Here is a 15,556-nt window from a genome sequence, read left to right as displayed (position 1 = left end):
TTGCAGGGCAGGAGGGCACAGCCCAGAATGGAAAGCTAGATCGGGTGCATGCTGTTATCGAGTGTGCACCACCACCTTGAGAGGGAGGCCTGCCTTGTCGCTTGGACGAGTTGCTTGTTCTTATCACTACTGTCAAAATAGTTCATACAACATGGCAGGTTTTTATTTATACTTTTTGTCAATGAAAAGCTGATGAAAGGAAGAATTAATTTGTTCGAGAGTTCCTACTAAGGCACCAGAGAGACAAGCTCCCTTCAAACCCAGTAAATAAGCCACAAAGTTCTGCATCATGTTACATTTCCAAAGCTAGAAAAGAGCAAGAGTCCAGCAGCGCCAGTAAGACTAACAAAATTTGTGGTAAGGTATGAGCTTTTGTGACTCACAGCTCACTTCTTCAGATAAGCTAGCACTTAGAAGTGTACAAACGTAGAAGTGTATATACTGTACAGTATGGCCAGGTCCAAAGAAGTAATGTATTATTACACCAGGAAGAACTATATATACATTGGGAACTCACTCTGAGTCTAACAGTTCCTTCTGCCATAGGGATGAACATCATTTAATAACATTTCCTGAGATAGTGGTGGGTGCAAGGGATGGGAGGGGGCATGTGCAATTGAGAGGTGGTGAGCGAGAAGTCGATTTGCATCGTGCGAATAGGCTTTGCGCTTACACAGAACTTCAATTTGGAAACCTCTAAAGCTAACTTTTAAATTCTGCAGAAGCCCGAGGGTGAGAAGGTGTGCGTTGCTGCACAGTTCTTCCTAAAAGTAATCCCACAGCAAGTTAACAGCCCTTGCTGTGGAGAAGGGGAGGCAGATTGTGCAAACGCACAAGTGACCACTCAGCAACCAGCAGTGGCAGGTGGACAACCTGTTGCTGTTTTTCTTTCTGGACTCTGCATATCACGTTGGTGGGTAAAGGCAGGATTCTCCCCTGCAAATACTCACCTGGCCCTCTCATTTGTATAGTGAGAGAGGGGGGGGTATTTTGTGTAAAAACAGCTGCCTTTCCAAGTCCCCATTTCTTCTTGTAACTTAGAATCATGAAGCTTTTATTTTTGATTTAAAACTCAAGTCTGTCTTGCCTGCATATATTTTATGGGTAGGTTTTTATCAGGGAAGAAAGAATTGATCACAATCTTTTGGGTGTTTGAGAAGCAGCAACAAGCTTTGTTCAGCTGAATCAAATGTTCTTTCCATTAAGCTAATCCTTTCTGATTCTTCCCGTCTCTCAGCTGTAATAAAACTGCCTAGCGATGGGACCGATAGAGCTAGTTGGAGCTTATTTCACTGCGGGAAGGGGTTAGAAGCTCTCTGCCTGCATGCTTCATTCTGTTTGTTCAAGACACTTTTCACACACCTTCCTCCACCGCAGGCCCAAGGTGACACAAACAATGAATTGGGGACATTGATGGTGTTGGAAGCTTAAAACAAAACGGGGCTTGACTTGCTTCTCATTCCACAACTGCTCTCGTAAATCATTTAAACCACACCCATCATTCGGATAGTATTGATAAAGAAATAATACCTTGCTGGTAATGACAAGCATTTCCCCCCTCAGTCTGTGAGTCTCACCAGCTCAGCAACTTGACAGTCCAGAGCAGTGAGTGAAGGACACCAGTAATAATGTTTTCCTGCTAGCTAGAAGCAGAAATAGAAAAAAGCTGCTTGGTCTATGAAGCCTTATCTGTGTCAATAAACATTGCCTCTGGGCAGGCATATAATTAAACAAGAGGACAACTGATGATTGATGCATTCTCCGAGAGTGTGCAGAGGCACTGGGAAGGCAGAAGTGTGGTCATAAAGCACACAGGAGATGTATTTATCAAGGCTACCCCGTGGCTTCATATATGTCAGTCTTGCAAATCAGGGCTTTTCAGCTGCTGTTTGGGGCCATGGTTACCTTCCACAAAGAGAAAAGAGTCCAGTAGCACCTTTAAGACTCACCAACTTTACTGCAGCATAAGCTTTCGAGAGCCAGAGCTCTCTTCGTCAGATGCATGGAGGGTAGGAAGAAATGGGTCAGATATGTAGGTGGAGAGGGGAGGGGGGAGTAGATGCAATCAGTTTGCTTCTGATAAGGAAATCAGTTACTTCTGATAATGAGATAATCTCATTTCATAATGAAATCAGTTACTTCTGGTAATGAGATTATCTCATTATCAGAAGTAACTGATTTCATTATCAGAAGCCATTGATTGGATCTCCTGGCCCCAGCCTGGTGGAACACATTCCTGATGGAGATCCGGGCGCTGTGAGACCTATTACAGTTCCACAGGGCCGGCAAAATGAAGATGTTCCACCTGGCCTATGGCGAGAGCCCGCGAATTGTCCCCTTCTCTGACCGCCATGCCCCACTTGCAACTGCCCTGGACCTATGTCATGGCTGTGCCCGTGGTTTTATAGTAGTTTTACAGTAGCCTGGTATTGCTTGAAGCACCTGGATTTTAGCTGGTAAATTGGTTTTATGTTTCTACAATGTTTTAATTGTATAATCTCTGTTGTAAGCTGCCCTGAGCCCATTCATGGGAAGGGAGGGGTATAAGTCGAATTAAATAAATAAATAATAAAAGTGTAGCTACGTGGGAATTAAAATTCCATGTTGTTTGTCCTTACATATGTATTTGGCCTAAGTCAACCTTTCCCCCTGCAACAGAAGTCTTCTCTGGAATAGTTAGAATATTGGTGAAAGGAAAGTTGCCAGAGCTGCTGCTTGGCTTGGCTGTACATCCCTGGGCGGGCCCTTGGTGCTGGGGTGCATTCAGTCGGACTTTGGCTTCTCTGTGGCACAGGGGGATGTTGTTGGATTCAGCCCCTCCCGCTGTAATTTTGGATAAGCAAACAATATATTCTGGATTAGCAAAGAAAATGGGATGATTGGGGGCGGTGTTTTGTTATTGTTAGCCAATAGGAGAGTATTTTTCTCATAAAAAGAATAATCTTTCTTTTTCAAACAAAATCCATCCTATAAGTAAAATGAGATTTTGTATGCTTAAGGGAAATTTCCCATTTACAGCAGGCCTTGTATGACCGGTTTATACTGAATTTAAGACCGGGTCATCAGAATTGGCAGTGAACAGGTCCAGCATCAAATGTCGGTGACGAAAGGGTGTCGGCCCCCTCCCTCTGGGTTGTGGCATCTCCTGCTGAAATCCACTCTCTCTCAGATGGGGAGAAAGTGGCTTGCTTCAGAAAAGTTCAGCTAGTTCTTGATACATCTTGATTTGTAGGAAGATTTTAAGTTTGTGAGATTTATTTAAGAGCAACATCCTGAGTCTTGTTCATTTCCCCCTCCGCCATGGAATACTCCACTGGTACATTTAAGCCTCAATTTTCCTGTTTTAATTCCACTTTCAGTTGGCTGCTAGAGTAACCCGAAATGTAAAGGGCAACAAACATAGATAGCATATCATTCTGTGGGCTCACGAAAAACACAAAATCTGCCAAAAATGTCAATCAAAGTGATTTCAATCCAATGATGCGGTACAAAGTCGAAAGTTGTCGGCTGTTCTAAGCCAGCGCTTTCAGCTGCTTCAGATTCAGCCTCCACAGCGAGTTTTGCCAGGGCCCAGCTGACAAGTTTTTCAAAGCTTTGAAGCACGAAAACTCTTCCGAGGTTTTCAAATTGACAACTGTTTGCTTTGGGTTTATATACTACAAAAACAATTTGGGTGGTGAATAACATAAATGGCACCACGTTCCAGTCCAGGAATTTTTATTACAATGAAGTTAGCTTTGGGCAAGCTGCCATAATCAGCATATTTTGACAAGAAATTCACTGACTGTGTATTTTTTTTTCCTGAATAGCATGCATCATTTATGCTGCAACGTTTATGAACTTCATATAGCTGCACCCAATAAACTTTTATGATAAGTTAAAATATTAATTTATGGAAAGTTTTGCCAAGTGATTTTGCTTATATGTAATCTTCAGCAAAAAAACCTTCATTACCAAGTTACGCTAATGAGGTATCTAGATGTACAGTATTGTTACTATTAAAAGGTTGTTTTAAGATGTTGGATGTAATGCATAGTAGGCAGATAAGATGCCTTTGAAACCCTGATTGGGCAGAAAGGTGGAATATAAATGTTATACGTAAATTGTAAATAAATGTTGGAAAAAATGTGGATATTTTCACAAAAGATTTGGGAAGGAAAATGTCATACAAATTCATTTGTATTGTAGTTCAATGAGAACATCTTCTGCTCCCTTCCAGCTGTGGTTTTACTATGGAGTTTTGCCCAAATCCTATAGTGTCACGTTAATATCACATCAGTAATGTGACGTCACTTCCAGGTATTTGCTGGAAGTGATGTCATGCCACTGGTGTGTCACCATTTTGTATACCTTTTTCTTCCCACCAGCTATCAGCAGGCTGGTGGGTAATGGAGGGAGGACCTGGGCTCCCTACTTTCAGCACAACTCTGTTCTTACAGTATTGTGAAATTTGGTGTCCCCTTGCTTTTCTCCCCGATTCCCCATGATAAAGTGAGTGCAAAATGCATATAAGAACTGGTATTTCACCTGACCCGTCTCTTTCTAATGCAGGCTTCTGTAGTATTATACAGAAATGTTCACAAAAGGACTTTTCAGATGAGATGCGGAGGGCGTGATTGGCCTACCTTAATTAGTTTAGAAGACGCTGATTTAGAAGAATGAAGCTTCTGTACAGGTCTCTCTCAGCGCTGACTACTGTCTATCTGGTGGTGGTAGTATTCAAAAGCACTTTGGAGTAAAGTTTCTCTCTAGTAGTGGTATGCTATAAACGGCTCGATTTTGTATTACTGTGTCATAGATAAACCAAAAATAGATTTGCAAGTTGATACATGTTTTCAGTGGAATTAGGCTTCCCCTGTTGTTGGTTGTCAAGGATAGATGAGGAATACGTCCAATTCAGTGAGCCTTCCTGGGAGGACTATGTTTTCTAGCAATCAGTTCCTCTGGAGAAAACAGGTGCTTTGGAGGGTGGACTGTATGGTACTATTCTCTACTGAGCGGCAGCTCCAGCGGAGCTTCCCCAAACCCTGCCCTCCCCAAGCTCCACCTGTCAAATCTCCAGGTGTTTGCACCCGCCATCTTCCTTCAGAATTACAGCAGTACCTGCAGACTGCAAAAAGTTGGGGGTCCCTGTTCCACAGTGTGAAGAGACTGCCCCCACACAACATACAAGACTAAGGGGGAAGATAAGGGAATTAATTGTCGAAGGCTTTCACGGCTGGAGAACGATGGCTGTTGTGGGTTTTCCGGGCTGTATTGCCGTGGTCTTGGCATTGTAGTTCCTGACGTTTCGCCAGCAGCTGTGGCTGCCATCTTCAGAGGTGTAGCACCGAAAGACAGAGATCTCTCAGTGTCACAATGACACTGACTGTGACACTGAGAGATCTGACTGTGACTGTGAGAGATCTGACTGTGACTGTGACACTGAGAGATCTCTGTCTTTCGGTGCTGCACCTCTGAAGATGCCGGCCACAGCTGCTGGCGAAACGTCAGGAACTACAATGCCAAGACCACGGCAATACAGCCCGGAAAACCCACAACAACCATAAGGGAATTAACTTACTGTGGTGTGTTTGGGTGTTGCACCTTAGTGGGTGGGGAGGCATTCCCCCCCCCCGCACCCTGGAATTTCTAATACAAGTCTGCACTCCCCGGCTTGAACAGAGGTCTCTCCAGAGATACTCCATGGAGCCAGGAAACATAGGTGGCAGCTGAAGAGGCAAGGCAAAAAGAATATTTTTAAAGAACCCTTCTCTTATTCTTTCCCCTCCTCTTTATTTTATGCAAATTTTAAGAGTTCTATTCCTGTTAATCTTAATCAAAAATATCCGTATATGTGTTAGCTTAGTTTATGGAATTACATACCTTGCCATCTGTAGGAGTGAAATGCAAAATGTTCTGTACCTACTAGGTGTTGTACCTCAGTAGGTTGAGGCTAGTAGTAACTTCTCCGTTAACATGCCTTTATTCATTGTACTTCATGAAATTGTTTGCCATTTTCTTTCAGTTTTGACTTGTCAGTTACCACTGGACCATTAGCTAGTTTTTATAGGGCATGCGTATCTAAATGAAAAATGGCTTCTCCTTCAATCTGACATCCTCTCAACTGATCTCCGAAATCTGTCGTTTTTTTCCTCTGTGAACTTTATATTCCCTTTCCATTGTACATTAGAAAATTCCCTTGAAGTTCTCCTCCTTATGAAACTGTACTCTCCCTGTCCACTTCTAGGTCTTTTTCACACCAGGACTTTAAAGTGTTTCAGCACCTTTTCTGCTTCCCATGTTTGCAGGACTTTCACTCTTGCAAGGTAGGCATGGGACGCAGAACCGATGTTTGTCTGCAGCATCCCCGATTCCACCCCTGCAGATACACCGCGATGTTATTTTGAAGCCCGCTGCCAAGTAGCTGTTGGTGCGATTAATATCAGTGCGAACTCTATACTCCCCTTTTGCTTCTTTTCTCTCCCCCTCCTTTTTCCCGGGAGCTGATTGGTCTGTGCAGAATTAACCACTCCCACCCTCCTGAGCTCTCTGAACTCCTTGTCCGCCATTATTTTAGTAAAGTAGGTAAGGGTCATAAGGCTGCTTCTCCGTTGGCTTCCTTCCTCCCAGGTATGCAGGCACTCTCTCATTTTTTTCCCAAAGCCAGGAACGATTCCAAAGCTTGCTGCCAATTCCCTGCTGGCTTTAAAAGCCAAGAAAGGGTTAAATGGCTGCTTTTCTCCTCCCTCCCTGGAGGGTATGCCGCATACTCTCTCTTTTTTTAAAAAGCCAGGAATGATTTTGTAACATTGAAACGTTACTGCTGATGCCCTCCTGGCTTTAAAAGGCAGAGAAGGGTTAAATTGCTGCTTTCCCCTTCCTCCGCCAGTGGTATGAGCACACTTTTATTTTTTCAAAGCTAGGAAAGTGTTGTAATGTTGAAACGTTACTGCTTATTCTGTCCTGGCTTTAAAAGCCAGGTAAGTGTTAAATGGTTGTTTTTTCCTGCCTCCCTGTTGTCTGCCAATGTCAGGAAAAAAGGGAAATCAAAGCAGTACGGAGGGAAAGAAGCAGCACATTTTAACCCTTTCCTGGCTTGGCTTTTAAAAAAATGAGACTGGTACATGTTTTCCTCTAGAACTCTGCCACCAATTGCCTCTCCAGTGGGCAGGGGACAGCCCAATCAGCAAAAGCAGGGGAGAGGATGGGTTCCAACATTACAACGTTACTACACATGCTCAGAAGTTTTTTTAAAAAGTGTGATGTGAATTGCAAAGCCCTGAAAACCTGAAACTGCACTGAGGCTTCAAAGCAGGTCTGAAATGAAGCACAGACACCAAATCGAAACTGCAGTGGACAGTGTGAAATGAATGGGTGCAATGCCAAAGCCACTGCAGAAGGGGCAAATGCTCCTAAATGGCGGTTTAAACCGTAAGTGCGAAAAGGGCCCCAGTTTTGAGTAACAACGCACTCTGAATGGCATCATATGCTCCTAGCATAGCTAGAAAAACAAAGCTATACATCCTGTCATTTGAAGAGACGTGCAGGTATTCTCTGGGGTTGGTGAATATGTATTATCGCAAGAGACGAAAAGTAGTGCTGAAGCTTCCTTATACCTTTCTATATCTAAATAGATTGAGAAATATGCTTTTAAATAGGTTGGTAGCAAGAATTGCTAGTAGCATGGGGCTTCAAATGTCTTATGTCATTAATTAATTAACCTTCAGCACAATATATTTAAAAAGTATATTACTTAGTATTCATTTTATTATTTTACTACTTTGCACTGGGGAAGTTACTGATTAAATTCATTGTTCACATTTTCAAGTAATGCTCTGATCTTTCAGACCTGAAAGGCTACCTGTACACTTTGAAAGATTTGTATAGTAGATTTTTATAGATGTAATCAATAGCATCATTAGTGTGCTACTTGCATCAAGAGCAGGGATGTGCCATTTTATATAACTTTGAACAAAACGTGATGTTGTAGAGTAACTAATAATTGGAAATTTTTTCTCTGAGACTGCATAGACATAAATGACTGCAAATTTTTCACAGTCATTGAGTTATGGTCAGGGATTTTTTTCTGGGAAAAGAGGTGGTGGAACTCAGTGGGTTGCCCTTGGAGAACATGGTCACATGGCTGGTGGCCCCACCCCCTGATCTCAAGACAGAAGGGAGTTTAGATTACTCTCCATGCCGCTCCTGAGGCGTGGAGGGCAATCTCAACTCCCCTCTGCCTGGAGATCAGGGGGCGGGGCCATCAGCCATGTGACCATTTTCAAGAGGTTCCGGAACTCTGTTCCACCGTGTTCCCCCTGAAAAAAAAGCCCTGGTTATGGTAGTGGTGGGTATTTAGTATCATATAAACATGAAGGAATAGCAAGACATGTTGTTCTTTTCATTCTCTCCCTACTCCATCTTTTTCAGGGATGTTGAGGGGTGGCGGCTGGGCGGAGACTCTGCTTTATGCCTGTTTCTGTAGCCCATTGCTACAGCAGCCAATTCCTTTATCCATGATTCCGTGATCAAGCAACGGACATGGGAAGACATTTGCAGACCCGCCAGGCTGACTGGCTTCTACCACTCACTCACTGTGTGCAGCCAGTTACCGTGCCTGTGTGACTGGTGCTATGCTGCAGACACATGCTGAAATTTGAGGTGTATAAATGTTTGTTAATAATGCATCTATGGAAAAGAGGAATGTGGCAGTATCCTTTGTGTAAGTATCTATGGGAAATGGCTTTGACCCATGGTTTATCACTAGAGTTTCACCAACAACGAGGGCCAGTTAAAACTTTCCTTGTCCTTGGTGAAGCAGAATGAGGATATTCACGTAGGCCCAAGCTCCATGTGTTTTGTCACGATTGGTATCTCTTGAAACGTGCTGCCCCACGTGACTAAACAGTCTGCTTGTGTGCGTAAATTTAAAAATTCTCTGAAAAATCTCCCTCACTGTTCCCTAAAACATGCATTTCAAAACCATTGTTGGAGTAGTTGATATGCCTCCAGTTACAGTTTCGTAGCCCTGACCTGGATAGCCCAGGTGAGCTTGATTTCATCAGATCTCAGAAGCTAAGCAGGGTCAGCCTTGGTGAGTAATAGGATGGGGGACCTCCAATGAAGACCAGGGCTGCAGAGGCAGGCAATGGCAAACCACCTCTGTTAGTCTCTTGCCATGAAGACCCCACCAGGGGTCGCCATAAGTCAGCTATGCCTTGATGACACTCCACCACCACCAGTTTCATAAGGAATTTGTAGATCAATGCTATCCACAAGTAGAGCTGTCTATCCCTTTACTGATATAAAAATTCTTGAATCGGTTTCTCACACATGTGCACAGATAATAATAATAATAATAATAATAATAGCCCCATGGCACAGAGTGGTAAGCTGCAGTAGTGCAGTCCAAGCTCTGTTCATGATCTGAGTTCGATCCTGGCGGAAGCCAGGTTCAGATTGCCGGCTCAAGGTTGACTCAGCCTTCCATCCTTCCGAGGTCGGTAAAATGAGCAATGGCAAACCACCTGTAAAAAATCTGCCAAGAAAACATGATGAGACGTCCCCCATGGATCAGTAATGACTCGGTGCTTGCTCAGGGGACTACCTTTACCTTTTTAATAACATTCGATTTATATAGCGCCCTTCAGGATGACTTAACACCCACGCAGAGCGGTTTACAAAGTATGTCATTATCCCCACAACAAAACACCCTGTGAGGTAGGTGGGCTCAGAGAGCTCCAGAAAGCCGTGACTAGCCCAAGGTCACCCAGCTGGCTTCAAGTGGAGGAGTGGGGAATCCAGGTTAGAGTCCCGCACTCTTAACCACTACACCAAACTGGCTCTTAGCTTGCCTCCCTTCTGTTCTGAAATGTTATAATTGTGGGAGAAGAAAAATAGCTGTTAAATATTATGGTATTCTGTTGAATAACAAAGCAAATCTTGTTTGTGCTTTGTTGCGCTTTTTCTGGGATGGGCTCGGTACAAAAACAGAGACTCTGAATACACTTCACATTGAATAAGGAAAAAGCTTGAGAATAAAAAGAGCACTTAGTTTTCTGTACTTAATTTTATATTTTATTCAGCATTAAGACCAATACCTTTCCATAATTAAGTGTATGTGTGTGAAAAGTTTGTTCCCAATTAAATGTGGAACACATATAACTTTTGATCAAGGCACATACCAGACTGACCAAAGGATGCACAGTGCACTTTGGTTTTCACATGGGGAAAATAATTATGGCAACAAAGTATCTTGGGTATTAAACATTAATTTGCTCACAACTAAGCAGAAAGCCAGATCAAAGTTTTTCACTTCCATTTTATTAAGGAATTTCTAAATAACTGGAAGAATAATGGGCAACAGTCTCCTCCTCCACTGCAGTTAAGTACATTTTGAACTATTTTAGTGAATATTGGGTCTTTGCTGTAGCAACATGAAAAAGACGAGAGCTTCTGTTTTTGCCAGGTATACAAATTCTTCTCTAGAATGGTTGGGAAGTCTTTTAGTTTTGATCATTTATATGTTGAAAGAAATCTTAGATCCTGGAATTGTCTGTCTTTGTGTTTTATGAATAGAAGTATTAGTTTAACTGTCAAAAAATAAGCCTCCATTTTTTTGTTTGGGGTGGTAGTGTGCTTGTATTATCATTTAGGTTTCATCCATCTGTTGCCGTTGCCAACAGATAAATGATTTTACTTATAAACATGGTTACAGGCAGCTAAAAAAACTGATATTGCCCATTACTTTGCACACGTGGCTTATGGAATTTTAGTCAAGTTTATAGATTTAAATTAATACCCAGAGTTATATTTTTATCAATTTTGCAGCCACTTCTGAATATCCTCAATTTGCCAGGTTTAACCTTTCACAAGTACTAAAGTGAAAATGGCCTGTGCTTATACTTACAAGGATCTCAACTGTATGCAAAGTCCTGATTGTTCAACACAGCAAGAGAATTCACTTTCACAGTCAACAAGTCATCTTACTCAGTAGAACACAAAAAGTTAAATGGTCTGTAATTTCAATATTAGCCAGGAAAAATACAGTACAAATTACTAAAAAATACTAAAATATAGAATTGTTTTCAGGCATCCTTGCTACAGTAATCGCAGCAGTAACCTGAAATTTGAAACTTTTAATAAAAAGTTCTTAAATATAAATTATATGGCAAATGTACAATACATTGCTTATTCAGTCTTTTATTCCAGTGTTCTGCGGTAGACTACGACCTTTAAAGTTGCCTTTCTTTATAAGAAAAATCATTTGAAGTCCGTCCTTTTCTTGAGTATCATGAATGTGAGTGATCCGAATCCGGGATACCACTGTCTCTGTAGCTTCTGTTACTGCTGCTTTCACTGTGGTTGTTTTTGTATATATTCATCCCATTTGGTGGGAATATAGTGTGTATTACAAACTCTTCCTTGGATACTTGTTCATTGTTCAAAGAGATCATTTGAAAAGAAGTCTCCCTGATTTCTAAGATGGAATTGTCCTTCTTAGTCCCAGCTTCAGCATAATCGTCTTTTCTCCTCCGGCCTTTGCTGTACGCACAGTTTCTTGAGAACAAGGACCCGTGCCGATGGACGTACCAGCAAACTAACGCGAGCAGTGCTATAGCTGCTAATGCCACTGCACCTCCAATGATAGCTGCTAAGGGCAAACTAGAGTTTTTGTACGGTTCTTTCTCTTGTTCATGATTTAGGGTGGTTGTAGGATTGTACATTTTAAGGGGTGCCGTTTCAGTTTCTATACAAACAGGCGTTTCATCAAATAGATAGATGTTACTGGTTTCCATGGGAACCATGCAGACACGGTATGGTGAGTCAGGCTCAAGCGCTGTCAGCAGATAGTCACTCCGGTCTCCTGTAACTATTGTTTCGGTTATAGATCCAAAGGCAGGACTGTGACCCATTTTGAGCCAACTAAGTCTTAAAGCAGTCATGGGTAGTGCAACTCTCCAAGAAATATGTATCGTTTCAGTGCTTACAGACTTTACAACAATGGTAATTATTTCCTGTACCGGGGTAACTGTTGTTCTGTAGTTTTTATGTAGGTTAGGAGTCTTTATTTCAGGTGATTTGGTCACAGAAACTGGCCAGTGCCCTTGCATGGGGAATAAAGTGTTTGGTATTGAAGCAGTTATTTGGATAGTGCTTACAATATCCTCACCTTTGCAGTCAAACAGCTCTGTGTTAAGGTCCTTAATAGCCATCCCACGCACTTTTTCTGGTGCTTGACACATCAGTCCACGTACATTCACTCTGACAGGCAGCGTCTGCAACCAGTCACGAACCCATTTCATTTTGCATCCACAATGCCAAGGGTTGTTGCGAAGAAACAATTGGGTTATATTGTCCAGGTCATCAAAGACACCCTGAGGTAAATTACTGAGATTGTTATTGGACATATCGAGTCGGTACAGTTGTCGTAGGTATGCAAAAGCATTAGGTGGCACACGATTTATATGGTTTTCTTGCAGATACAGTTTTCTCAGATTTGTGCCTGGCAAATTTGTTGGAGCAGCTATGAGGGAATTACGAACCAATGAGAGTTCTGTTAGATTGACCAGGTTCACAAACACTTTCTCTCCTAATCCATGATTACTTAAGAGATTTCCATCTAAAACTAGTCGTTTTAGATTTGTGAGGTCTTGAAGGGACAGCTCTGAAATTGTGGAAATACGATTATCATCCAAGCGCAGCTCTTCTATTGTTTTAGGCAAACCCCAGGGAATGGTACTAAGGTGATTTCGAGAGAGAAAAAGAAGTCTCAGGTATATATTATCCCGGAAGGCTCCGTCTTCAATACTAACTGCGGAAACAGAATTATCATCCAGATGTAATTCTTCTAGATAAGGAATTTGTGAAAGTGAATCATAAGTAATTGTCCTTATGTTATTTTCTTGTAAATGCAATTCTTTGATGTATTTTGGGAGGTTGGTAGGGAATTCATCCAAACTGTTGTGGTACAAATAAATTCTTTCCACTTTGATCAAGGTTTTTAAATCGGAAGGAATTCCAGCGTTGTTAATTTGATTGTTCTGAAGGTAAAGAGTTGTAGCGTCCTCTGGAATCCCGGTGGGAATTGATGTTAAGTCTCGATCATTGCAGTAAATGAAACCTGCGTCACAGCGGCATACCGAAGGGCACGACTTGGCAGTGGCCGAAGGAGGTGCCATTTTGAGCAGCAGCCCTATCTTTGTCCAAACTAGGATGAAGTTCCAAGTTACGTTGATCATGGTCAAGTTGCAGAGACGTTTGGACACAGATTAGTGTTTGGTTTTCAGCAACCTAGAAAAGAAATTAACCAGGTTAATACTATAAAGGAAGGGAGTGTGTGTGTTTACTTTCAAGAATTTACAGTTAGGTAGGTTTCTGTTTATACATGCACTCTGTATCCATGTAAACGTTGTTCTGGGTTTATTTCAGTGAGAGAGAAAAATGGTTCGTATTTTAATTGGTTTATAGATTTCATGTATGGTCCACTAGAATCCAGCTTCCCGTATAAAAAGGCATCACCTGGAACTAGTTGAAGGCCAGAGTCCAAACAGTCCTTTCGGGCAAGCCCCGGCATGCATCCTGGGCCCCACTCCCGCTTTTACGTGGCATTGCAGCAGAGACTTCCTGAAGCTTTCCCCTGCATTTGGTTGGCAGCGTGTGCCAACCTGGCAGCAGTTTCCGTGAGGGGGGGCTTCGGAAGGCCGGTCCACGTGCAGAGCTTGCCAGCTCAGCTAAACTTTCGGCTGGAGTCAGTCTCTGGAACTTACATCAGGTGGGCTAATGGGATCAGAATTTGTCACTTCGCCCTCTTCTCTGCACTTAAGTACGACCTTCATTATTGTAATGTATGCCAGTTCAGATAATAGAGTGAAGTGGCAAATTTTGATCCCATTAAATTTTGATTCCACTGCTTTCAAACTCTCCTTCCTTAAGACTTCCAGGGTTTGGGTGTCTTAATGGACAGGAAACATTAGTAAAGTGTGACTATTGGGTGAGTAATTAGGTATCTTTCAGTATCTAATAATGAACAGCGATGAAATGTGTACAGTTCCAATCTGTTCACTTGGCTGGAGTTATAATTTGGGAAGTCCAGCTGAAAGGTTACATTTTCTTGTTCTTTGGCCTAATATTTAGATTTTATGAACTAACATATGAAAAATAAATGGTGCAGATTTAGTGAAATAACACAGAATTTGTAATTTAAACGTTATTGAAAATTTTCCCAGCTATAGATATTCAATGGTCTTCAATTCATCCCATGATGACATTAAAATGCATCTACTACTGATGTTCTGAATAGAGTTGTACACTTCTACGTCCACTGAAATCAATCCCCTAGAAAGGTGTAACCCTGTTTTGGATTGTGTTGTAAGAAAACAATTTGAAATTGTGCTGGTTGTATAATCTGATTGATTTTTTGAATTGTAAGTAAAATACAGGTTGAGATAAATAGAAGGAATAGGTCATGAAACAGCTTTACTAATATTTGTTCTTCAGAAATATCTTAAAGTTTTGTTTACTTAAGTTTTCCCACAGCCTGTTTAACTAACTTGCCATGCTTATTATCTCCACAAATAGTTTTATAGTTTAGAGTGAAAGTGGTCGATGGTGGCAATGTTTACTTCTATGAGAAGAATATCAGTAACATTACATTTTAAAATATTTTTTACAGTCTAATCACTGTAATGGTTTTCCTTTACAACGTTCTGAACTTATTGCCCTAAGAAATAAACAAATGTATTATACTACTGGTCCTACCTTATTTAAAGTTGTGAGAGAACCTGTTGTGCTTGCTAAAATCCAATAAGAATTCACTTTTTCGAAAACAAATTGACTTGAGAACACTTTCTAGTTTAATTCATGAAGCTGTACTTCCTTCACAGTAGTCGTTCCAGGGATCCTTATGGTAGAATAGCTTTCCTGGTAACCTCCACTGTATTCAATTAACATTCCCATAAAGTTTTTTCATAGTACATCAGGTTGTTGAGGATAAAAGCAGCAGATTCCTGGAGGATTGAGACTTTGAAGAAGAGGGAGGGAGCTTCTCTTCCGTTGTTTAAGTCTCTGTGTGAAGAGATTCTTTTGTTTTGGTTTAACACCCTCAACAAAAATGGCTTTCTTTGTCATTCTTACAAGCTCTTCTACGTAGCATAATGGTTAGAGATAGTAAATTCAGCTCCACATTTTCAAAACCATTCATGATGCCAAGGCTTGGAATTATGATAGTTTCTTTAGCAGACAAAGAAAATATAATCTTTTCCTGTTCAAAAACATCCAAGTAGAAACTTTGTGGTATGCCTTGATAAATCCATGCCTGCTGGGCTGCCCTGTTCATTTATGATTTGATCAGAGTTTCTAGCTCAGAGCATTTCCTCATTCTGTCAGTGGGTTCAGGTGCTCGCTTATTGGAGGGAGTTTTTATTGAATGTGGAGAGTTTTCTTTTTGAAGAAACAAACATGCTAATGCTAGTGAAGAATTTCCTTTCTGGAATTTCACTCAGTCAGTTCCCTGTGAAAGCAAGTAAATATTAATTAATAGGTGATTAACTGTCTTATACATCTTTCTCAACAT

General features: G+C 41.5%; 2 protein-coding genes across 4 annotated transcripts in view; one reads left to right on the top strand and one right to left on the bottom strand.

Moving 5' to 3' along the window:
• MACROD2 (mono-ADP ribosylhydrolase 2) overlaps positions 1-15,556 on the top strand; it is a 1,366,388-nt gene that overhangs the window by 127,265 nt on the left and 1,223,567 nt on the right. The gene's annotated exons all lie outside the window — the stretch shown is intronic.
• FLRT3 (fibronectin leucine rich transmembrane protein 3) lies at positions 10,286-15,477 on the bottom strand. Its single transcript, XM_054983992.1, has 2 exons — positions 14,743-15,477; positions 10,286-13,275 (listed from the first exon to the last, which is right to left on the bottom strand). The coding sequence occupies exon 2, from the start codon at positions 13,221-13,223 to the stop codon at positions 11,274-11,276; it is 1,950 nt and encodes a 649-aa protein (XP_054839967.1). The 5' UTR covers positions 13,224-13,275; positions 14,743-15,477; the 3' UTR covers positions 10,286-11,273.

This window comes from Eublepharis macularius, chromosome 1 (assembly GCF_028583425.1).
Source record: "Eublepharis macularius isolate TG4126 chromosome 1, MPM_Emac_v1.0, whole genome shotgun sequence".
In the NCBI taxonomy this organism is placed as follows: Eukaryota; Metazoa; Chordata; class Lepidosauria; order Squamata; family Eublepharidae; genus Eublepharis; species Eublepharis macularius.
Note: the sequence above shows the minus strand (reverse complement) of the source record. Positions and strands in the feature narration are given on the sequence as shown.

Coding starts and splice junctions, on each gene's coding strand:
- FLRT3 (XM_054983992.1), bottom strand. CDS start 13,223: ATGATCAACGTAACTTGGAACTTCATCCTAGTTTGGACAAAGATAGGG.